Here is a 25,947-nt window from a genome sequence, read left to right as displayed (position 1 = left end):
TAAGTCTTTGATCTATTTAGAATGTATTCTGATATACGATGTGAAAGATGAATCCAACTATTCCCCTAGGTGGCTCTCTGGCTTTTGACTGTGACCATTTTTTGAGTGGTTTATTTTCCCTACTGATTTCTGATGACACCCTTATAACATATTATGTTATTAATATGTCATCAGGTTTATTTATTTCCTATCTTGTTCTATTTTCTGTTTGTCTGTTCATATGTCAATACCATACTATTTAACATTTTAGCTTTCTTCCTTTTAAATGTTTTCTTGACTATTTTTAGTTGTTTCATTTTTTTATACAACCTTTAGTATCAGTTTGTCTCTTTCTAAACAATGAAAAAATTGACACTTTTCATTGGAATAAAGTTAAACTTACCACAGAGAGAAATGGTGTTTCAACTATGTAGAATTCTCCTATCCAAGATTATGGCTTTATCTTTTCTTTGTCTGATTGTATTTAGTAATCTTTCAAAGTATTCTTCATATAGTTTTTGAATATTTTCTAGTGAGTTCGTTCACAGGTATTTTATTTTTATTGCTAATATTGTAAATGGTTCATTCCATTCATTATATCTTCTAAATGATTTTGTGAAATATATGAATGATATTTTCTACATTCTCCTTTTCTACCCTACTATTCAGCTAAATTCTCTTTTTGATTTTAATTTTTTGGTTTACTGTTTTGGCTTTGGTTTTTTTAGTGTCTTGGGTTGATATTATACTCTGAAAAAAAGTATTCATCATTGAAAAGTTAAATTTTTCTGGACTAGCCATTTAAATAAGTACCTATGGAGAAAGAAGAAGGACCAGAGTAACTTTCAGGTGTCAAACTCTAAATAACCTTCCAATGCAACCACACAGACAGCTTTTCTGCAAAGATGGCACATCCATGTCATGCATTGTGTGATTTTACTGCATCTGCATCTTCAAATCCACTGCTTTTCAAAGTTGAAGTCCAGGAGAATTTTTATTCAAGTCTTGCCATCAGATTTCTTCACTCACTGTAGCAAACAAGCCATGCAGCTTTTTCACTAGAGGGTGGACCTCTTCCTTTTAGAAAATGTGTTTTTGCAGAATCCATCACTTCCAGACTTCTAAGTATTCCTTTTGACTTCCTTCTAAATGAAATCTAACCAATCTCAGTTAGTTTTAGTGGTCATTGTTAGAATCTGCAGATTATAGTTTTAGTGGTTGTTAGAGTCTGCAGATTATCTGTGTCCTATTTTACTGAAATTGGAATTCGAGAGTTTTTAAAAATTCTACTTATTACCTTTGGATGGTTTCCAGAAGAGAACAATCTGGTATACAAACCGATGTTTAATGGGTTATCTCAACTACTTCTCAAAATGACATCCCTGAACTGAAAGAATACTTCTAGCACAATCAGTTTCAGGATTGGGAGTAGATTGTAACCAGATATGAAATATACATGCTTATGCACAAGCTGCATGAGTGTGGCGTAATTATGATTGGCCATTTCCTTCTGGTTTTCTAAACTTGCTATTTCTATCATAACTCCTTCTCCTGCGACACACATATAAACACACAGACGAGTGTGTGTAGAAAAGAACGTGTACAAAAATATCCAACACTGGGCCTGGTGCGGTGGCTCACGCCTGTAATCCCAGCACTTTGGGAGGCTGAGGCAGGTGGATCATGAAGTCAGGAGATCAAGACCATCCTGGCTAACATGGTGAGCCCCCATCTCTACTAAAAAAAAATACAAAAAATTAGCCAGGCATGGTGGCGGGCGCCTGTAGTCCCAGCTACTTGGGAGGCTGAGGCAGGACAATGGCATGAACCCAGGAGGCGGAGCTTGCAGTGAGCCGAGATGCACCACTGAACTCCAGCCTGGGCGACAGAGTGAGACTCCGTCTCAAAAAAAAAATACATAAATAAAAATTTAAAAAAATCCAACATTGTACTATAAACAGTTAAAATGAGTGAGAACTAAAAATCTTTCTTGGATTTGGCAATGACTTTCTGTATGACTTTGACTAAATTGAGTTTATAGGCAGAAACCAGAATATTTAATGGAGTGAGTTGAAGGGTGAGCAGGAGGTGATAAATTAAGGAGTGTAGGCTACTTTTGCAAGACTCTTGGCTATTAAGGAAAGGAAAATTTTACGGAATCAAATAGAAAGGCACTGCTGAGAAACTATATTTAGATCCCTGTAAGATGCTTGTTTAGGGAGTGATGTCACAAGCTTGTAAAGTTCTGCCCTTCAAAGTGGGGGTGGGGAGCAAGGAGGAAGGAAGGAATTTGTGTTAGAGCACAGTTGTCAACAGCCCTGACCCTGGAGCCAGAGTGCCTGGGTTTGATCCCTCCGTAACTCTTCTCTCTCTCTCTCTCTCTCTCTCTCTCTCTATATATATATATATATATATATATTTTTTTTTTTTTTTTTTTTGACAGAGTCTCTCTCTGTCATCCAGGCTGGAGTGCAGTGGCACAATCTCCTGCTTTCTGCAACCTCCACCTCCCGGGTTCAAGCAATTCTCCTACCTCAGCATCCCAGGTAGCTGGCATTACAGGCTCCCACCACCATGCCCAGCTAATTTTTGTATTTTTAGTAGAGACGAGGTTTCACCATGTTGGCCATGGCTGGTCTTGAACTCCTGACCTCAGGCGATCCACCCACCTCAGCCTCCCAAAGTGCTGGGATTACAGGCATGAGCCACGGCGCCTGGCCCCTTTGTAACTCTTGTAGACATGTGACTTAGTATGACTTAGTCATTCTGATCCTAAATGACGCCCTAATCTATGTAATAGCTCAGATCTTTTTCCTTAGCTTCAATCTGTGTATACTGGATAATTTCACGTGGATGTCCTACAGGTACCTCCGAGTCAATATGTCCAAAATATGATCTAATATTTTGTCCAATCCCCAAGATTGCCCTACCCTTTGTATGTTTATTCTTTATAAATAAAACCACCATTTACCTAGAAAACCAGGCCAGGATGCACATATTCATCCCAAATGCCTTCATTTCTTTCATATCTGACATCTAACTGTGACTAGTTCATATCAATCCTCTCTTAGTTTCACCTGTAGGACTTATGTCTTCCTTTCTAACTTTACTGCTATGATTTTAGAGCAGGTTCTAATTGTCTCCTAGCCAGGTTGTTGCTACCACTCCCCAATTCTTATCTCAGCTTCTATTCTAGCCCACACACCATTCCTGTATCATCCTCCACACCATCAACGAAGTGAGTTTATTAAAATTCTATGCTCATCCTGCCATTCTGCAGGTGAAAACCTACATTTCTTCTCAGGGTATTCATGTTTCTCAACAATCCGATCCTAGCTGTGTGACTCTCCATCCTCAAACCACACTGTATGTCCTTCCTCAGTCTCCATTGCAGACAGACAAAATACAAGAAGGCACGATTCCATCCCCAACCCCCTATTCTACAGAAAAGGAAGCATTCCTCCTAAGAGGAGAACTTCCCTTGTTTAGAAAAAGATTTTAACAAGTCTTTTGAATATGCAGGAGCAAGGGCAGCGAGTCTGGTGGGGAATAAGGATGTTAAGGGGCTAGTGCAGAAGTCCCGAAGCAGGTGCCAACTTGGAGATCAGTATGACTGGGGCAGGACAAATAATGGGGCAGAGGAGGTGACAGCAGAGGTAGTCAGGAAGCTAACAAGGGGAGGGAGTTGTAGGATTTTACATTATGAGGGTTTTGGCCTTTACTCGAAATGAAAGCCATAGAAAGGTTTTGAACAAAGCAATCTGATCTGACAATGTTTTACATGATGTGGCTAATGTTGAAAGCATCCTGTGTGGATAAGAGTGGAAGCAGGGAGACTAGTTGAAGTAGACTGTGCAATAATCCATGCAAGGCTTGATGTGGCTTGAGCTATGGACGGCCAGGGTGGGTGTGGTGGAAGATGGTTAATGGTGGTAAAGATGGTGAGAAGCATTTCAAGGTAGATCCAGGATATAGTGGACTGTATGTGAGATATGTTAGAAAAAAAGGAGTCAAATATTTTTTCAAGATTTTTGGCCTGAGCAATGGACAGAACAAAGTTGACTCTAGGCGGAAAAGGAGAATGCTATGAAAAGCTCAAGCTGGAAAGAAGATTGAGAGTTCACTTGTTTGCACATTAGAGTTGAGCTAGACGTTAGACAGATATCCTACAGAGACACCTAGCAAGTTGTTTAGTGTACAAGCCTGAAGTATAAGGGACAGGTCAGACTGGGGATACATGTGTGGGAATTGTCATCATAAGATGGTATTTAAAGCCTGACCCCACCAAGGAAGAGAGTATAGATTGAGCAATGAAGAAAACTCAGGCTAAGCCCTGCACACTCCAATGTTAAGAAGTTGAAGAGAGCAAGTAATGACAAAGGAGGCTGAGAAGGAGCATCCAGTGATGTAGGAAGAAAGCCAGAGGGAGAGTTTGGACCCAGAAGCCAAGTGAAGAAAACACTTATAGAAAAGGTGAGTGTTCCCGCATGTTCTCACTCATAAGTGGGAGATGAACAACGAGAACACGTGGACACAGGGAGGAGAACATCACACGCTGGGGCCTGTCGGGGGGTAGGGGACTAGGGGATGGATAACATTAGGAGAAATACCTAGTGTAGGTGACGGGTTGATGGGTGCAGCAAACAACCGTGGCACATGTATACCTATGTAGCAAAACTGCATGCTCTGCACATGTACCCCAGAACTTAAAATATAATAAAAAAAGAAAAGGTGAGTGTTCTAATGTGTCCAATACTGCTGATAGGACAAGTAAATTTAGGACCAATAATTGATCATTAGATTTAGCAATGTGGAAGTTATTACTGGTAGAACAAAAGGAGTTTTAGTGAATCATGAAGGTAAAATGTGTTTGGATTGGGTTCAAGAGCAAATGGGAGAAAAAAATTGAAGTGGATAGTACACACAATTCTTCCTAGGAGTTCGCTGCTGTGGGGGTGGGGGGAGAGGAATGGGATGGACCATGGGGTCAAGGGAGTGTATTTTTTAAGATAAAAGAAATTGCAGTATTTTTGTCTGATGGAAAAGATACAGAGAGATTAAAATTGTGATGAAAGAGAGCAAAAAAGACCTAAAACAGCAGTATCATGATGGGGGGAGCAGATGTGCCAATAGAGACGATGGCCTTCATCAGAGATCTGACCACTCATCCATAACATCAGGGCCAAAGGCAGGGTGCATGGACACACGCAGGAAGGCGGGTAGACTTCAGAGTGGGAGTTCAAGGGTGCTCTTGGTTCTATGTGAAATGGACAGCAAACTCACTATCTGGAGTGACGATGGTGGAAGAAGCATTGAACATTTAGAGAAGGGAAACCATTAAATAGTCACCCAGGACACTAGAAGAATGAACGGACAAGGGAAATATAGTAGAGAGCTGAGCAGCATCTGAGGTTGGAGGTCAAAAATTGTAAAGTGAGACAGCAAATTTCCATGTGTTTCTCTAGTCACATTCAGCTGTGTGTGTGGGCATGAAGGATGTGGTACCGCATGGCTGTGTTTTGCTGTGCAACTCAATGAGAAAAGAAGTCAGAAGTCAGGGTAGCTTAGGTTTAAGGTGTTTCTCAGTATTATGAGATACACGTTTAAGTTAGTGCAGTGTGGAGTTAATTGGGCATTAATTGAACCAACTTAGTGTTACTAACACAGCGAAGGCTTAGCAACTGCTACTCAAAGAGAAGTGAGTTTGAATCATAATTGCAAGACCAGTTTCTGAGACACCATTTTTCAGATTAAATTAGGTATGCCAGGCAATTATGTGTTCATTTCCCGAATTAAGTTAATGTGAATATCGTTTACTAGACCATGGGATCTTGTGGCATTTGTTCCCTGAAATTTTCTTTAGGCTCTGACAATGTATGTAAATTGCTACTATTTAAAATATAAAAGTTTACATGCATTATTCATACTGAAGTTTAGTATGTTGTCTATGAATCTAGGTCACTTATTTACAAAGTGGCATCATTACCCTCAATAATAGTATAAATAACAATATTAGTAGCTTCCATGTGATGCTCCTGTACGGTGTATTAAGCACCGGGCTAATGTCGTCACAGACTTGAGCTCATATAAACCTGATAGCAACATGTTGTGAGGAGGAGGTTAATATTACTACTATTTTCAGACAAGTCAATCAACTGTCAGAGAAGTTAAATAACTCCTCCAAGGGTAGACACCTTCTAGAAGAATATCCAGAATGCGAAATCAATCTTCCTGAACCCACATCGTGCTACACTCTTGAAACCTGCAAGTGTCTGCTAGACCCACAGCACTCCAGCAGCTGGAACCATGGTTCTCAACCCTGATGCTAGGCTTAGATCAAGCTAGTGCCAGGATCCCACGCAGCACTCGTCTCCAGAGACAGCATTTTACCATCTGTAGTTTTGAAAGTGCCACAAGTGATCCTAATGTGATTTAAGATCTCAAATTCTCAGTGATCCCCAGTGATTGGAAACCGCTGAGCTCTATATTCCAGGAGGCTCCAGGAGAGAGTCTGTGTGCAACACTCCCTAGTAATTGAGACCTCATCTGACCTTATCCACCAGGCGGAGAGAAACCTTTTAGACATAACCTTAAAAGCCACACCATAAATTACCTTAAAATAAAACACTATAAATAAGTTTTCCCTTGCAGCCTCCAGTCCCTACAGGTGACCCTACATGACCTTCCTACCTGAAGACTCACCCCTGCCCTGGGTCTGGTATCAACCTTGTCCTTGGTCAAAGAGAATTTAAGGAGTCTTAGTTTGCTAACTCCCATGACTCAACATTAAAATGTCAATAGTAACTGCACATCAAGAATTAACGTCTGCCAGGCATGGAGCTAAGTGCTTTGCATGTGTTAACTCATTTAATCTTCACACAGGCCCTATGAGCTAGGTGCTGTGCTAATACTCATTTTACAGAGGAAGAAACAGAACCTTAGAGAAGTTAAATAATACACCCCGGGTCACTGTGCTAACCAGCAGAGCCTGGATTTTCACCTGGTTCTGCCTGACCACATGGTCCAGGTTCCTGATTAATCTTGCTACTTAACACCTCCACACGCAAGTCCCAGAGATTCCCCAACTCAACATGAAAACTTCTCCCTCTCGCCACAAATCTTGCTCTTCCACTGCCCTCTCCCTGCTGTCACTTAACTCAGAAGCTTCTGGATCACTCCTCACTGCCCTCACTCATGGCGACTTGTCAGTTTCTATGTCATTTTGGTGTTATTCTCAATGGCTCTCAGATCTCTTCTTTCAGACTTTCGTTTGTTTCTTTCCAAGATTATTTTAGTAATCCCTATAAATAGTCTTCCTATCCTAGTCTTATCTTTCTGAAATCCAAACTTTTTTTTGCTGGTTCTAGATTGACCATTTGATAACACAAATTTGATAACACATCCAGGCTTAAGATCCTTGAGTGATTCAATGAGCCCTACTTGATACAGCACCGATTTCTTAGTAAGATCCTCACAAAATAGCTCCAACTTACCTCCTTACAGCTATCTCTTAACCACTCTCTGGCCTCTTGTCCTTACCCCAAAAACACTATGTTCTCCAAAGGTCATAAACTGGGAGCACACAAGCAGGATCCAACCCAAAGACGTGCTACATTGTTTTGCTTCACCCAATACCAGTGTGTGTGTGCATACAAATCTTATCATTTAAGGAATGGGAGCACTCAAGCAAAAATACAGATCTCTTACTTCTTTGAAGCATTATTTTATAAGTAGTCTACAATTCTCACCACACCCTATTATGGCTCCAACCCAACTCACTTCGCATCTTTAAGTGACCTGCCTGACATTTGAGGTTGTGATCCCTACTGTAGACCATTAGAAAGTCTCTAGGTATGCCAGATATCTTCATGCCTTTGTAACATTTTTTTGCAGTATTTCTAATGTGACTCTCTCCTAACTATTAAAGGTAGTTGTATATATGTGTTCTTCTGGCTAGATTGGGAAAAATCATGAAAGTAGATTCTGTTTTGTTCATCTTTACACCTTATCCCACATTGTTTACCATCAGTCTTCACCCATTGTATACATTCCACGAACATTGAGCATGGTAAATTCCATTGCAATAAGAAGCTCTTTTTTACTCTATTAAAGTATTTTCATGGCCAACTGTGTGAAACTAAGCAAGTTACTTATTTACCAAACAAGTAAGTCCAAACAAGTAAGGGACTTATTTGTTTAAGGACCTCATATAAAAAGGATTAATAAAATTATTCTTTCTCAAAAAATATTAGCAAAGAGAATTCAACAACACATCCAAAAGATTATACATCATGATCAAGTGGGATTAATCTCTGGCATACAAGGCTGGTTAAACATGCAAATCAAAGATACATCACATTAACAGAATGAACAATACCACATTATTGTCTCAATTGATGCAGCAAAAGCATTTGACAAAGCTCATTATCTTTTCTTGATAAAAATTCTTAACAGTTTAAGTATAGAAGGAAAGTTTATCAACATAATAATGGCCGTTTAAGAAAAATCCACAGCTGGCCGGACGCGTGGCTCACGCCTGTAATCCTAGCACTTTGGGAGGCCGAGGCGGGTGGATCACAAGGTCAGGAGATCGAGACCATCCTGGCTAACATGGTGAAACCCCATCTCTACTAAAAATATAAAAAATTAGCCGGGAGTAGTGGCGGGCACCTGTAGTCCCAGCTACTCTGGAGGCTGAGGCAGGAGAATGGCGTGAACCTGGGAGGTGGAGCTTGCAGTGAGCCAAGATCGTGCCACTGCACTCCAGCCTGGGCGACAGAGCGAGACTCCATTTAAAAAAAAAAAAAAAGAAAAAAAGAAAAATCCACAGCTAACATCGTAATCAACAAGGAACAACTGAAAGCTTTTCCACTAAGATCCAGTACAAGGCACGGATGCCCGCTATCACCACTTCTATTCAACATAGTACTGAAAGTACTAGCAAGAAAAATCAGACAAGAAAAAAAAAAGGAAAAGGCACTCAAATTTAAAAAGAAGAAGTAAAATTATCTCTGTTTGCAGATAATATTATCCTATAGGTAGAAAACCCCCAAAGTTTCATATAAAAAAACTGTTAGAACTAATAAATGAATTCAGTAGTTGCAGAATACAAAATCAGCATACAAAATTTTTTAGATATCTATACACAAATAACCTAGCTGAAAAGAAATCAAGAAAAACAATCCCACTTATGATAGCATAAAAAATATGTGAAATAAATTTAAACAAAGCAGGTGTAATATTTTTACAATGAAAACTATAAAACGTTAATAAAAGAAATTGAAGAATACACAGATAAGTGTAAAGATATCCCATGTTCACAGATTAGAGGAAGTAGGATTGTTAAAATGTCCATACTACCCCAAGCATATACAGATTCAATGCAATCAGTTTTAAAATTCCAATGACATTATTCACAGAAGTGGACACAACAATCCAATTTTTTTTTTTTTTTTTTGAGATGGAGTCTCGCTCTATCACCCAGGCTGGAGTGCAGTGGTGCAATCTTGGCTCACTGCAAACTCCGCCTCCCGGGTTCATGCCATTCTCCTGCCTCAGCCTCCTGAGTAGCTGGGACTACAGGCACCGGCCATCACGCCCAGCTAACTTTTTGTATTTTTAGTAGAGACGGGGTTTCACCATGTTAGCTAGGATGGTCTCAATCTCCTGACCTCATGATCCGGCTGCCTTGGCCTCCCAAAGTGCTGGGATTACAGGCATGAGCCACTGCGCCCAGCCAACAATCCTAATATTTTTAAGGAACCATTAAAAAAAAAAACCCAAACAGCCAAAGCTATACTGAGAAAGAGAAACAAAGTTGGAGGCATCACACTTCCTGAATTAAAATTATACCACAAAGCTATAGTAATCAAAACAATATGGTATTGGCATAAAACAGAACACAGACCAAAAAACCAGAAGAGAGAGCTCAGAAATAAATATAAATATATACAGCCAACAAATTTTTGACAAGGGCATCAAGAAGACACAATGGGGAAAGGGTAGTCTCTTTAATAAATGGTGCTGGGAAAGTTGGATTTCCACATGCAAAAGAATAAAATTGGACCCTTATCTTATACCATACACAAAAACCAACCGAAAGTGGATGAAAGACCTAAATGTAAGATCTAAAAGCATAAAATTCCTAGAAGTGAACACAGAAATAAAGTACCTGGACATTGACTGGCCTTGGCAATGATTTTTTAAATATATTATACTAAAAGCTCAGGCTACAAAATCAAAAATAAATAAATGGAACTATATCAAACTACAAAGCTGCGCAGAAAAGGAAACAACAAAACAAAAGGGCAACCTATGGATTGGGAAAAATATCTGTAAAAAAATCTGTAAATTACATATCTGATAAAGAGTTAAGTATTTTAAAAGTATAAATAAAACAGAAGTTAATAGCAGAAAGACAAATAACTTCATTAAAAAATAGACAAATGACCTAAAGAGACATTTTTCCAAAGAAAATATAAAAATGGACAGTACGTATATGAAAATGTGCTCAACATCAATAATCATCCAGGAAATGCAAAACAAAACCACTATGAGATATCACTTCATATCCATTACGATGACTATTATTGAAAAGTCAAGAGATAATACATGTTGGCAATGATGTGCAGAAAAGTATATTATTGGTGAAAATGTAGGGTGTTGCAGTCCTTATGGAAAACAGTATGGAGGTTCCTAAAGAAATTAAAAATAGAACTATATATGATCCCACAATCCCTCTTTTGAGCATATACCCAAAGGGAATGAAATCACTACCTCATAAAGATATCTGCACTCCCATATTTATAGTGGTATTTTTCACAATACCCAAAATATGGATACAACCTACATGTCTGTAGGTGGAAAAATGGATAAAGAAAATGTGGAATATGTATATATGTGTGTATGCAATATATATGTGTATATATATGTGTGTGTGTATATGTATATGTGTGTGTCTATATATAAAGAAAGAAATATTATTCAGCCCAAAAAAAGAATGGCATCCTGCTATTTGGCACAACATGGATGGACAAGAAGAACATTTTGTTAAGCAAAATAAGCCAGAAACAGAAAGAAAAATATTGCATGATTTTTTAAAAAAGGTCAAATATATAGAGTATAATAGTGGTTACAGGAGTTGGGTTAGGGGATGAAATGGGAAAACATAGGTCAAGGGATACAAGGTAGCAGATACGTAGGATTAACAAATCTAGAGATTTAATGTACAACAGAGCACTATAGTTAATAAAAGCGCATTAGAAATTTTAAAGTAGATTTTAGCTGCTCTTATCAAAAAAGCAACTATGTGAGATGATAAATATGTTACTTTGCTTTCTTATAGTAATCATTTTGCTATTTATTATATACGTATTCTATAAATCATGTTGTAAACTTCAAATATACACAATAAAACAACTTTAAAAAGCAGCTATTATGGCCTGGCGTGGTGGCTCACGCCTGTAATCCCAGCACTTTGGGAGGCCCAGGCAGCTGGATCACCTGAGATCAGGAGTTTGAGACCAGCCTGGCCAATATGGCGAAACCCTGTCTCTACTAAAAATACAAAATTTGCCAGGTGTGGTGGTGCACGCCTGTAATCCCAGCTACTCAGGAGGCTGAGGCAGGAGAATGACTTGAACCCAGGGGGCAGAGGTTGCAGTGAGCCAAGATCATGCCACTTCACTCCAGCCTGGGCTAAAGAGTGAAACTCTATCTCAAAAAAAAAAAAAAAAAAAAAAAAAAGCTATTGTTTCATATAGCTTTGAGCAAATGTAGGTTCCTAAAGTCTCTTTAATCAGATTATACAGCTGGCTATGAGGGTTGGCTCTACCTAACTTCTAAGTGTATCATGCAGAAAAATATATAAATACCTCTCCTTCCTCTTTCTACTATTCATATGATCAAAAAATAACAAATACTATTTTCAAGATACTTTCTCACTTATGACAGACTTCTTAGGCGATAATGATTTCATTAATCAGGTCTGCATCTTCACAAACCATTTCAAATCTCAAGGTTTCCTAGGAAGCTCCCACCGTAAAACACTTATTTCATTTTATTTTTGTCTTTGAGGTTTTATTTTCATTTCTAACATAAACGAAACAGGAAAATCTAGAACTCCCAAGAATTTGAATTTCGATTGAGACAATGAACGTAACATTTCTATAGTAATCAAAGATGTATGGGAGGTAGCATACAGACCTTGCTTTAGGGAAGAAAGGCCCAAATCACACGTGATGAGGAAAACGATTTTACGCTCTTCTGTAGAGTTATGAATGAAGGACTGCAGTTGCCATGGAGGCTAAATCTCAGAAGGAATGACCAGGTTCTTTTAGAAGCTGCTCCTGTTTTTTAGCCAAGACCATCTGCTGACATCCCCAAACCCCAGTAGCTGACTGCAATGCCAGTTAATATGTGAAAGACTGTTAAGATTTGCTGTTTGCATTTCTCCTCCCTCTATCAGGACTAAATCTGGGGCAGGTGTGGACAGGCAAGCAGGAAAATCCCCTTGAAAGCTCTAAATTATCCTGATTCTGGGCTAAGCGTGTGGGTGTCTTAGAGGAAATCTATTTTTTCCTAAGACCTTCCAAGTGGGATGAAGAGATTCTGATAAGAACCAAACAGGCTGCAGTGAATCTGCATTGCTGGGAGGAATGCCAGAAATTTCAGGCTCAGATTGAAATCTTTGTTTGTAATAGTTTTCTTTCCTTGTGATCCAATTTCCTCTTAATTAATCAAGAGGGATTTTTTTTTCTCCGCATTTCTGGCCCTCAGTTAATGTTATCAGATGCTGTTGAACTCTGGAAACACCTCTGACAGATTTGTAGATCAAGTATTAAATCACTTCCCAATTTTTTTTTATCCTAAGAGGAAAATAACCCACATGATGAAAAACTAATACCGGCCGGGCGCAGTGGCTCACGCCTGTAATCCCAGCACTGTGGGAGGCCAAGGAGGGAGGATCACGAGGCCAGGAGATCAAGACCATCCTGGCTAACATGGTGAAACCCTGTCTCTACTAAAAATACAAAAAAATTAGCCGGGCCTGGCGGCGGGCGCCTGTAGTCCCAGCTACTCCAGAGGCTGAGGCAGGAGAATGGCGTGAACCCGGGAGGCGGAGCTTGCAGTGAGTCGAGATTGCGCCACTGCACTCCAGCCTGGGCCACAGAGCAAGACTCCCTCTCAAAAAACAAAACAAAACAAAAAACTAATACCAACTTTTTTCCAAAATAAATGTCTCACTCTCTGAAATAATTAACTTTTTATACCTTTTTGTGCTCTTAAACAGCAGTTTTCAACCAGTATGTTTACTTGCATGCAAGACTGAAGGAAAGGATATAGTTTTAAAGCCAACAGACCTGTTCAATGAAAAACAATTCTGTCTTACTTTAAGAAATTATTCATTGCTGAGCCCTGGACATTTTTATCTGGTTTCATACACTGCATAGATGTTTCTCTTTCTGTCCACAGGCTTGTCTTTCCAGTCCTTTAAAAAATATATTTCAGTCTGTCTTGTGAGAGTTGAAAAACTGTCTTTGCCTACATGAACTTAAAGTCCTGCTAAGGAAGATTGTGTTACTAAAAACAAAGGGGGCCAGACATGGGGGCTCACATCTGTCATCCCAGCACTTTGGGAGGCCAAGGTGGGAGGATTGCACAAGCTCAGGAGTTTGAGACCAGCCTGAGCAACATAGCAAGACCCTGTCTATATAAAACAGAAACAAAAACAGTTAGCCAGGCATGGTGGCTCATGCCTGTATTCGCAGCTGCTTGGGAGACTGAGGCAGGAGGATTGATTGAGCACAGGACGTCAAGGCTGCAGTGAGCCATCACCACACCACTGCACTCCAGCCTGGGGACACAGCAAGACCTTATCTCAAAAAACAAAACAAAACAACAACCACAAACCAAAGGGTAAGGGTAGGCGGGATGGGGATAAGAAGTGAGCTACCAATAGCATTCATTTATTCTGTCCTTAGAATTCTGTCCTTAGATGATCTTTTCAAACAAAGTATTTCAAAATATGTATTCCAATAAAAATTTCTTTCTTTCTTTCTTTCTTTTTTTTTGAGACGGAGTCTCGCTCGTCACCCAGGCTGGAGTGCAGCGGCACGATCTCCGCTCACTGCAAGCTCCGCCTCCCGGGTTCACAGGATTCTCCTGCCTCAGCCTCCCAAGTAGCTGGGACTACAGGCGCCCGCCACTACGCCTGGCTAATTTTTTGTATTTTTAGTAGAGACGGGGTTTCACCATGTTAGCCAGGATGGTCTCGATCTCCTGCCTCGTGATCCGCCCACCTCGGCCTTCCAAAGTGCTGGGATTACAGGCGTGAGGCACCTCGCCCGGCCTCCAATAATAATTTCTAAAATCCAATGTGTTTGCAGGTTTTAAAAACATTTTTTAATGATTGGACCAAAATTTTGACTCCCTTTTTGTATTTTAGTATGAGTTATGTATACAATAGTTCAAAGCTGGGACTAGAAAGTAATTAGTCTTTGACTATCTGGACTTTGGTCTTTCTCTTATCTGAGCTTCAATGTTCTCATCTGGAAAATGAAGTTTGGATGAGTTGATTTTCTAAGGTCTATTTCTAATGGAGTTGAATAAAAAAGAAAAAGGCAACTTAGGATCTTTGATAACTGGAATAAAAGGAGGCACAAGCTTTGAATTACACAGATATGGATTTGAATCTCAGATTTTATTAGCTGCAGGAAGTTAGATTTTATTTTACTTAGCTATAAAGTGGAACTAATTAGGAGCTGTACTGAGGGCTGCTGGGGTTTAAATGGGAACAATCCTATAATGTTCCCAGGATAATATGTATGCGTATTTTATGCACCTATAAATGGTAGGACCATATTAAGGTCAGACAAACGTAAGGCTGAGCACATGACTTGATCTAGCAATTTCCACTCTGGCACTTGGAGAAGAGAGAGCATATCACTGTCCCTTACCAGCAGAGATGTCCCTCTGCCGTGATGAAACTGGAGCTGTCATGATTTATAAAAAGAACACCATCAGGGCAAAGGCGCCACATCTTGGCAAGAAATGCTTCACATAGTTTCCGTCGTCACTAAGCTCTCCTTCCCACCCCACACCCTGCTTCTATTTAAATCACAGGCACTCCACTGGACCACACTCATTTTAGCCAGTGGCCAGGCTATCAGCAGAGAAAAGACAGGTGGGCAGCATGGCTCCGGGCGAAAAGGAAAGAGGGGAGGGCCCAGCCAAGAGCGCCCTCCGGAAGATACGTACAGCCACCCTGGTCATCAACTTGGCCCGAGGTTGGCAGCAGTGGGCGAATGAGAACAGCATCAGGCAGGCCCAGGAGCCTACAGGCTGGCTGCCGGGAGGGACCCAGGACTCACCTCAAGCTCCTAAACCAATCACACCCCCTACTTCACACCAGAAAGCTCAGAGTGCCCCAAAGTCGCCACCCCGCCTGCCAGAAGGACATGGAGATGGACAAAGCTCAGAGAAAGCCCCTGAGATTTCGCACATCAAAAAGAAAGAGGTGTCCAAAACGGTGGTCAGCAGGGCTTATGAGAGAGGAGGGGACATGAGCCACCTCAGCCACAGGTATGAGAGGGATGCTGGTGTGCCTGAACCTGGGCAGCCAGAGAATGACATTGACAGAATCCTCCACAGCCACGGCTCCCCAACACGGAGGAGAAAATGTGCCAACCTGGTGTCTGAGCTGACCAAGGGCTGGAGAGTGATGGAGCAGGAGGAGCCCACATGGAGGAGTGACAGCGTAGACACAGAGGACAGCGGCTATGGAGGAGAGGCCGAGGAGAGGCCCCAGCAGGATGCAGTGCAGGTGGCTGTGGCCAGGATCAAGCGCCCCTTGCCCTCCCAGTAAGTGAATGCATTCTCCCACTCCTTGTGTCAGGATCACTACTGAGCCCCAACCAACTCCAGGAATCCAGGCAGCAGATGAAATCCTGCCAGGGTTAGAGCGAGAATCTCAAAGACTGGACAGGCAGTGAGTACTGTAGAGAAGGGATGTCTCTGGGCTGAAGGTCAGTGCCAACCTTAGACATGGACCTTTTGGTCAGGGCCTGCACTATTTGTTTCTCCTTTTTGTTTTGAACTGAACACCCAAGTCTTAGCCTCAACAAAGATGAAGCCATCAGAGAGGGAAGCCTGTTTTGCGTGAATTCTTTAAGTCAGTTCAATAATGAGTAACAAATTGGCTTATTTCTTTAGAGATGAGAGTGGTTTCTGATAGACTCATTGGGGAAACTTTTACCTTGTCCCAAATGTCTATGCTATTATCAGGGGATACGTCTGCTTCAATAACACCCATGCAATACAAATCTCTGACTCTAAACAGGTGGAAGGCTGCTGTCTAATTTGAAAGCAGGCTCTGAATGAAGTCAGACAGACCCAAGTTCAAATCCTAGTTCTGCCCCTAACTAGTCATTTTTAAAGGTGATTTCATCAGCTGGGCGCAGTGGCTCAGTCTGTAATCCCAGCACTTTGGGAGGCTGAGGAGAGCGGATCACTTGAGGCCAGGAGTTTGAGACCAGCCTGGCCAACATTGGTGAAACCCCATATCTACCAAAAAATACAAAAAAATAGCTGGGCACAGTGTTGTGCATCTGTAATCCCAGCTACCCGGGAGGCTGAGGCATGAGAATGGCTTTAACCCAGGAGGCTGATGTTGGAGTGAGTCAAGATCATGCCACTGTACTCCAGCCTGGGCAACAGAGCAAGACTCTGTTTCACATAAAAATAAAAAATAAAAAAAGCAGATTTCCTCATTTGTAAAATGATAGCAACAGTAAGCTTTTGGGAAAAGTTCTATTGTATTGGGAAACGTAAATGAGATTAGGGCTACCAAACACAGAGCTTGTCACATATGCTCGGTACATGAAAACTATTATTATTCACATAGATTTGGTTACTTTGCAACTTTTCAAATTTTCAAAAACAGTTTGTCCTATTTGTAAACAAAGACAGCAATAATTAAAATGTCTAGATGGTAAATACACATACATACACTCACACACACACTTACTCAAATTGAAACATTTATATAGACAAGAAACACGTGCTTTATTTCAAGACGGTAACTCCACATGGTAGAAAGTCAGGATTTCTTATTCCACAATGCCAGGGTATCAAAATGTAAGAAAAATGTCTGATGTCATTACATTTATAGACTGACTCCCTTTGGGGACAGTTTGATGTACAAGTGTGTTTTTCAAGTCTTATGAAACAATAAGAAAATAAAAAAAATTGTTACCTAATTTGACAAAAAGCTGTTCCTTTTTTTTTTTGAGATGAAGTCTCTGTTGCCCATGCTGGAGTACAGTGGCACAATCTCGGCTCACTGCAACCTCCGTCTCCTGAGTTCAAGTGATTCTCCTGCCTCAGCCTCCTGAGTAGCTGGGATTACAGGTGCACACCACCATGCCCAGCTAATTTTTGTATTTTTAGTAGAGATGGGGTTTCACCATGTTGACCAGGCTGGTCTTGAACTCTTGACCTCAGGTGATCCACCCACCTCAGCCTCCCAAAGTCCTGGGATGCATGAACCACCACACCTGGCCTAAAGAGCTGTCTTATAGTTTGAGACTGTAAAGGTGTTTTGAAAGAATTAGAACTACTACACTGCCAGCTTTCAAGAAAAATAAAATGGCAAATGGGTAATTACAATAATCTGTCACGTGTTTAGTGTGTGCTGTAGATGTTTAAATGCTTTGTTGCTTCACTTCTCATAATCCTCTGAGGTAGCTATTCACTCATTTCAGGGATAAGAACACCAAAACTCAGAGAGGACGTTTGCCCAGCAAGTTAGTGACAAAACTAAGACCTGCCCTACTCCAAATGCAATGTTTTAAAACCAGACATGGTTCCAACCTTCATGCAGTGTCTTGAGGATGCATTCAGAGGTCTGGACTTGTGCTCAATATAGGAGTTCATGATCAGAAGTAACTATGCTATCCGAACATGAGGAACCATATTCCAAATTCTGGCCTTTTGGATCTTGGGACACGTGTGCTAGAAATGGAATAATGGGGTCCAAAAGAATAAAGACTGAGGGGGCACAATGACAAGATCTTTCTCTCAGCACATTTTAAATTAACTAGAAGTAGGGAGGTGACAGCTGGGACCGATCCTGAATGCACAGTAGAGCTAGACATTCTTTGGCACTTGTCTAAGCACTTTTCATATATTTATTTATTTAATCCCACAATATCCTCATATGATAGGTTATAATCATCATCCCCCTTTGATAGATGGAGACAGGAGATGAAGAAATATTAGGGAATTTGTATGAGATTTTACAGCCCATGAGATTTGAACTCAGTCATTCTGGCTCTGAGTAAACTGTCTCACCTAAAAGTAGGGAGTGGGATACAGGACCCATCTTGGGGTTCCCCAAATCAGGCTGGTACATGGGCACCTTCTTAATGTGTTGAAATGCCTACGCTTGGAATAAGAGACAATTAGATTTGAATCACGGTTACTTTGGTAATCCTGAGTCTCTCGGTCCTCATCTAAAAAATAGATGTGATAATTCATATCTCACGGGCTTATTTTTATATTAGCTATGTAAAGTGATAGACTCAGGGGAGCTCATTAGTAAATTGTACTCATTATAATACAGGAAGCCAGGCTTAGTGATCCCAGCCCTTCAAGATGCTAGGAGCTTGGCTCTGCAGGTTCAGAGTGGTAGCGGTGGTTAAATCTCTTCTTTCCTTTTTTGGTTCCTTTCCCTCAGTCTTAGAGTACATAGGGTACCAGAATGTTATATGCAGCAACAGCAGCTCTTAATTCCGGTGGTAATCCTAGCTGTGCTCAGGAAACTTCAGCAGAAGCCTCATGGGAATTTTTGCCCAATGATACTCTCAAATATTGCTTGAGAAATGAAAGCAGCATTACTAAGCCAATTTGAAAAGCCTTTTTGTCCACTTATTTTTAATTATAGGCACTCTTCTCTCCCTGTATCTGCCAATAAGGAGACAATTACGTATCATAGATGTTTAGGTGGAAAGAAAGTTTCTTGGTGGTTAAGATGTTCCATGGATAATAGAAACAGATCAACTGTGAAAAAAGTAGATAAATTCTTTACCAACAGTGGTTCTTCTGACTGGAGTTTTACTATGAAAATGGTTTATATTTTGTCTTACTTTAAAAATATTCAGTCTTTTGATCATATGTGACTTGTTCAATCCAGTTCCTTTAGACAAAAGAAATTAGATCTCTCTCCCATAAAGGTGCAAGATTAAAGTACCAATCACTTATCCATCCTGTCCTCCCTGTTTAATTCAGTGAAAATAATAGCAGTTGAGCAGGAGGCTGCCATTTTGTAATAGGGAAACTGACACATAGAGACATTAAGAAACACATAACCCAAGTCACAGAACGAGGAAGGGATGAAGTTGGGAAGGCTGATGGCAGCACTTGTGTTCTTAACCACTATGCTAGACTGTCCCTCTCAGTAGAGAACAGACCCAAGGAACAAAATGGAGATCAAAATGTGGGCTTAATTAGTGAAATCCTAATGACTCCCAAAGTTCAGGGTTTGGGTGCAACTGTATTGAAGGACCTCACAAGAAAAAAAGGCAAAATTATGCTGTTCTTCTGCCTATGCCCAATTCTAGGGCTGTGAACCCTTTCCATAGACTCTGAAGACAGTTCAACTTGCAAGGAGAATCACAGACCTGGCTCTCAAACAAAGCTGAAAATGACAGACAGCAAAACTGCTGAGCAGAATTGTCCATCTTGCCTTTTGAATGCTGTCACTCTGCTTCTGATAAATGTGCCCCTCTTGATGTCACGCTCTCAGTAATCAAATGGGCTAAACTGTCTGTAGGGAAGGACAAGCAAATCAATGCAGCATTTCTCCTAGAAGTTGGAAAGGGTGGCAGAAATTCTTTGCTTCACTGACAGAGGAGGGTGCCTGCATGAGGAGGAGAAATACTCCCTCTACAGGAAGATCTACGGAGTTGGCAATGAGAGCCCATCTTCACTTCCTCCATACAGATTGGAGACAGAAGAGAAAATCATGCCTCTAGGCGTCCCAGGCATTTTGAAGCTGGTGATTCAGGTGAAGGGCAACCACCAGGAAATGTTTTCAGTGCCAGTGTTTTCAGTGTAGCTGGGACTACAGGCACATGCCACCAGGCCTGGCTAATTTATATTTTTGATTGACTATAAGAAAGTTTGTTTACTAATAATGAAGAAACTGAGAAGGTGGGTCTGGATTTAGGATTGCTCTTCTAAAATACGGGTGAGATGTTAGCCTTTAAATATTGCTTTGCTTTCTTTCAATTTATGCTAGGTTATCTTTCTAAAGTTCAGTCTAAAGTATCATTCACATTTTTCCCTGAAATTTTTAAGAACAGCATAATCTGGCATAATCTGGTATCGATTCTTATATTTATAGTATTTATTGACCAAAAAAATTCAGTGTATAAGACTTTCTAACCCTGACTTAAACCAAATACACTTTGACCTTTTAAAAATTGGAGATATAAAAACAATACAGAATGTTTATAAAATAGAGAAAATTAGATGCTCATTAGGATGAATTTCCTTCTTTTTTTCCTAGCCCTATTTTCTAATTCTTCCTTATGGGACCAACTTTCTTTGGTGTTCTTCCCTCCAATTAGAGGGCATTACAATTTGACAATATAACAAATAGACATTAATATTTAAATGGTGCTTCTTTTAGAAGCTCTTTATAGTTTTTTTTTTTTTTTTTTTTTAATAGAGTCTCTGTCACCCAGCCTGGAGTGCAGTGTAGTTGCACCATCTCGGCTCACTGCAACCTCTGCCTAACAGGTTCAAGAGATTCTCCTGCCTCAGCCTCCTGAGTAGCTGGGACCATAGGCATACGCCACTACGCCAGCTAATTTTCTATTTTAATAGAGATGGGGGTTTCACCATGATAGCCAGGCTGATCTCGAACTCCTGGCCTCAAGTGATCTGCCCACTTCACCCTCCCCAAGTGCTGGGATTACAGGCATGAGCTACTATGCTTGGTCTAGAAGCTCTTCACAGATTTATTGGCACACAACAATCCCAGCTGTTATCCCAAATGACACTAAGTTTCAACATTTAGGGAATCTAAGTTCCTAATTAAAAATTAGAAGAAAAAAAGGCTACATCAAAGGATCAGAGACCCATATAACGTACAGTTTAAACAAATTACCTCTGGATGCAAATTTGAGTATTTACCTATTTTTTGCTTTCTTTGTTACAAAATCAGTATAATACCAACATAAAAGAGAATTTTGAAAAGTGAAAAGAACCAACTGTTATCTGGATACTGACATAATTATTTTCAATTGTGCAAATGTTATTAAATTCGTCAGCCTAGTGCTTATACATTTTACAGAGTTGTGATTGTACCATAAACCCAAATTTATATTGCTCTATTCTCATTATAAAATATCAAATAAGTACCTTAAAAAGTGCCTGGCACACAGTAAGTATCGTAAATAAATACTTCAAAGCATGGGAGGGATGTAAAAGTGCTCAAAAACTGTTTAAAGGCAGGACGCATTAGGATTTATACAATAGGGCAGAACTACAGTTGGTGCTCAGGAGACAAAGTATGAGTTAATAAATCACACTATTCACTTTCATTTGAGATACTTCAAGCCTCTTCTCTGGCAGGACACCTCAGCTGTTAAGTCTGGCATGAAATTTATGCTCTGCCAAGATGGCCTTGGGCTTGATATTGAAGAATATGCCTTTGATCAGCATGGTGATCAGTCATTGATTAGCATGGCTCAGAAGGGACAAGGTATTTGCTCTGTTTTGATAATGAGATTGAGCAGCCCACACTGAGGGCAGCTGAACAGGAAAAGTCGATGGAGAGGCAGGGGATCAACTGACAGGGAGGGCTGAGGGAAATCCATTACACTTCAGCCTGGTGAGCTCCTAGCACCTTTTCATACCTATATTTTATAAAGTTGTAATAATTGTGTATACGGTTTTTGTGTGCTTTCTTTTACAATTAACTTTGTCATACACTTTTATCCATGTGTATAAAGGATAGTAGTGTTATATGTAGTAGTATTTCCAATTCCAATTCTACTGTGCTATGAAACGATGTAGCAAGCGTAGGGCTTCGGGAAACACCAAGCATAAGAACTGATGAAAGTTCGCCATCTGGTGGATGTCATTTCTTTTTGAAAACAATGTTAATGTAAGTATGTATTCCTCCTGCTCCACAGTGTTCGGTTCCAGCCTTTGGGTAACCAGATTTCAGGAAGTGAGTTTGGATGGTGAGGGATACCCAAATCTGATTGGTTCCTGGGTTTTGAATAGTAAATTGTGACAGCTGGGATAGCTCAGGCATGCCGTTCACACAAGTACTTGCAGCACCACTTGAACATCTCCAATCCCAATGCTTCCAGGCATGAGGCCACTTGTTACTGGGGAAAAAAAGGGAGGGTGGGACGCTTGTGAAGTTTAGGAGTACAACTTTCTTTTAGATAGTTCAAGAGTTCGTGTTTTAACTGTTAAGTTAGAGACCTAGGGAAAAAGTCTAGGCAATTGGAGATAGAGAAATGGCAGGGACGTCTTTTTGAGTTCTGGGATACATGTGCAGGATAGGATGTGCAGGTTTGTTGCATAGAAAAATGTGTGCCATAGTGGCTTGCTGCACCTATCAACCTGTCACCTAGGTATTAAGCCTCACATGCATTAGCTATTTATCCTGATGCTCTCCCTCCCAATGACCCCTAACAGGCCCCGGTGTGTGTTGTTCCCCTCCGTGTCCATGTGTTCTCATTGATCAGCTCCCACTTACAGGTGAGAACATGTGGTGTTTGGTTTTCTGTTCCTGTGTTAGTTTGCTGCCCCATCCTAATATTAGGCTGGCATCTTCATGATACTACTAGTCTACACTTTCCAGAGTTGGTTTTTTAATAGAAAATGCATTCTGAATTCCAAAGATACACACATTTAAAACGCAACTTATTCCTTTATTAGACACTGTATGGGCCTGCTGAGTGGCATCGCTACATAGTAGAAACAGCATTGACCTTGGTCTAAGGCAGTCTTGCGTTTGAATCCTGCAACGTCACCTATTTAGGGCAGTATTTCATAGTTATAGACAGGCTCTGGAGCCAGCTTAGCTTTGGTTCAAAGTCTAGTTCTACCACTTAACAGTTTTGTGACTTTAAGAAGTTACTTCATCTCTCTGGTCTCAGTTTCCTCATTTGTGAAGTAGGAATAGTAATACCTATCTCAGGAAATGGTTGTGGGGAATATCAATAAAAAGCATTTAGAAGAATGCCAGTACATAGGGTTCAGTAAATGTTACTATTGCTAGCTAGTGTTTTCTATCTGTACAACTTAATATTTCGAAGTTTGTGGCATCATTGATCCTAGTCTATATATGCTCTCATTCAAAAATCCACATATGAAAATCTATATATGATTAAATATTAAACTGCATGTGTAGTGGTAGAGTCCTTACCTTTGGGAAATAATTGGTTTCAGAGGTCCTCTAAGAACTAGATTCCTGAAAACACCTACATGATTTCAGTTCTAAAATGTTACTAATACTCAACTTAAAAGATGTACACATTTGCATTAACTTTGTGTGGGGAAGCTTTTTTCTTAAAATAGATTTTAATATCATTATAATGCTTAAAATAGTTATTCATACAGAAAACAATCTAGAAAGATATGCACCAAACTAAGAACAATGGTGGGATTATGTATGATTTTTCTTCTTTCGTTTCTAATTTTTTATATTGTGTTTATTTTTGTAGTGAAAAAATTATACTTAAAGTTGCATATGTGTGGGAAGTAAAAAGGGAAAACAACACTCGGTGTTAACATGTCTGAATCTTGATTGTTCATCCTCTCTCTACTTTAGGGTAAACAGATTTACAGAGAAACTCAACTGCAAAGCCCAACAGAAATATAGCCCAGTGGGCAACTTGAAAGGGAGATGGCAGCAGTGGGCTGATGAACACATACAATCCCAGAAGCTCAATCCTTTCAGTGAAGAGTTTGATTACGAGTTGGCCATGTCCACCCGCCTACACAAAGGAGATGAGGGCTATGGCCGCCCCAAAGAAGGAACCAAAACTGCTGAGAGGGCCAAGCGTGCTGAGGAGCACATCTACAGGGAAATTATGGACATGTGCTTCATTATCCGCACAATGGCTCGCCACAGACAAGACGGCAAGATCCAGGTTACTTTTGGAGATCTCTTTGACAGATACGTTCGTATTTCAGATAAAGTAGTGGGCATTCTCATGCGTGCCAGGAAACATGGACTGGTAGACTTTGAAGGAGAGATGCTATGGCAAGGCCGAGATGACCATGTTGTGATTACGCTACTCAAGTGAACCTTCAAAAACAAAAGCCAAATTTGGCCCACTATTGTTTTAATGCTAAATGCTCATGTAGGTAAAATGAAAATGCAAACTCTCCATAATGTTAGTAAATATTAAACAATTTTTACATAAACGACTTTCTGGCATTCTATTTCTATCTAGAATGAGGAATTTTGGAGATTTTGAGAAGGCACAAAGCATTTCAGAAAGCACATAGAATGTTAATGTATAATAATAGTATTAATAGTTAAAATTCCACAGGGTATTTTTTGTTTTTGTTTTGAGACGGGTTCTCTTTATGTCACCAAAGCTGGTCTTTTAACTCCTGGCCTCAAGTGATCCTCACACCTCAGCCTCCCAAGTAGCTGGGATTATAGGCATGAGCAACAGCACCCAGCCACTTGTATATTTTAGGCAAAATATTTAGCTATTCATTGTAGAAACAACTATAGATTTTTAATTAAACATTACATCTAAGAAGAATGCTGACAAGACAAATATCAGTAGAACATATAATAATGTGTCTTTATTTGGAAAAAAGAAAATACCGTTAAGTTTGGTAAAACTAAACTTAAAATTTTTTCAGAAGCTTGACTTTGTATTATTGCTTATATCATAGCATCACTTACAAAACAAGCACATATATAAAAAGTTGTCAAGATGTTGCTGAAATTGTTGAAGTTCCTCTGTGGGCTTGGATTCTAACAGGTTTCCAGTAAGAGTTCACCTTCCTCTTGTTTGATTTGAGCAAATCACATAAAAACGGACACTTCCTGTCTTAGCACCAACAAAGGAAGGCACGCCCTCACTAAAAGTAGAGCAGAGGTGAGAGATTCAGATTTACTTGCCTTCGTAGGACTTCTTGGAGAAGTTTATTGTTTCATTACATGTCAGCATATATCGAATCAAGCTGCTTGCATTAACATCAATGCAATGATATGTATTTCTCCAACAATGGAGAAATACAGAAAATCTATGAAGTGGAATGATCAGTATTAGAAGAATCCCATAGAATCATTGGTGAATTAAAAACAGATTTGAGACAGTTTAATTTTCCTCATACTGTAACAAAGAACTTTATGAAATGTTTAAGTCATAAAACTGCAATATTAGTTCTGCCAAAGTAAAAAATACACAATTATGATGGCAAGGAGAAAATCATTGGACATTAATGTGCCTATGTGATCTTAAAAACAAATGGAATGGAATGTGAGATTGCAATTCTTACTGGATTCAATGAAATTACTAAAATGCATTGATAGTATAGCACTTTGGTGTTAAATGTAAAAATTAACGTCTAAATATGATACCTCAAAATAACAGGTATTAGACTGCTATAAAAATTATATTTGTTTTCATGAATGAGTCTCTTTCAAACTGAAGGTTCTGATATCTTCTTTAAGAAAGTATGTGTATTTTGTTTCCATACCATATTTATAAAGCCATAAATGACCAATATTTCTAAGTAGAATTTCATATAAGATGCACACTTCTATTACAAGTGAAACCTATGCCAAATGTTAAAGACAAATAGCACAAGAATAAAAGATGATTTCTTGTATTTTCTGTTCTTGTTTTTATAGTATTTATAGGTTATATTCCACATACACTTTCTTCTGTTTGAAACACAATAAAATTATAGTGT

General features: G+C 39.8%; 1 protein-coding gene across 4 annotated transcripts in view; it reads left to right on the top strand.

Moving 5' to 3' along the window:
- ABRA (actin binding Rho activating protein) overlaps nt 1-24,970 on the top strand; it is a 49,523-nt gene extending 24,553 nt beyond the window's left edge. For 3 of the 4 annotated variants that reach the window (XM_032760261.2, XM_058443640.1, XM_058443639.1), the window contains 2 exons: nt 15,103-15,840; nt 23,837-24,970. In XM_032760261.2, coding sequence (XP_032616152.1) covers nt 15,173-15,840; nt 23,837-24,314 — 1,146 coding nt within the window. In that variant the 5' untranslated portion in view covers nt 15,103-15,172 and the 3' untranslated portion in view covers nt 24,315-24,970. The remainder of the gene's footprint in view (nt 1-15,102; nt 15,841-23,836) is intronic. The other variant, XM_058443641.1, reaches the window with a different exon arrangement.
- Nucleotides 24,971-25,947: the final 977 nt, after the last annotated feature.

Source organism: Hylobates moloch, unplaced genomic scaffold, assembly GCF_009828535.3.
Source record: "Hylobates moloch isolate HMO894 unplaced genomic scaffold, HMol_V3 SCAFFOLD_9, whole genome shotgun sequence".
NCBI classification, from domain to species: Eukaryota; Metazoa; Chordata; class Mammalia; order Primates; family Hylobatidae; genus Hylobates; species Hylobates moloch.
This window is presented reverse-complemented; position numbering and strand designations above follow the sequence as displayed.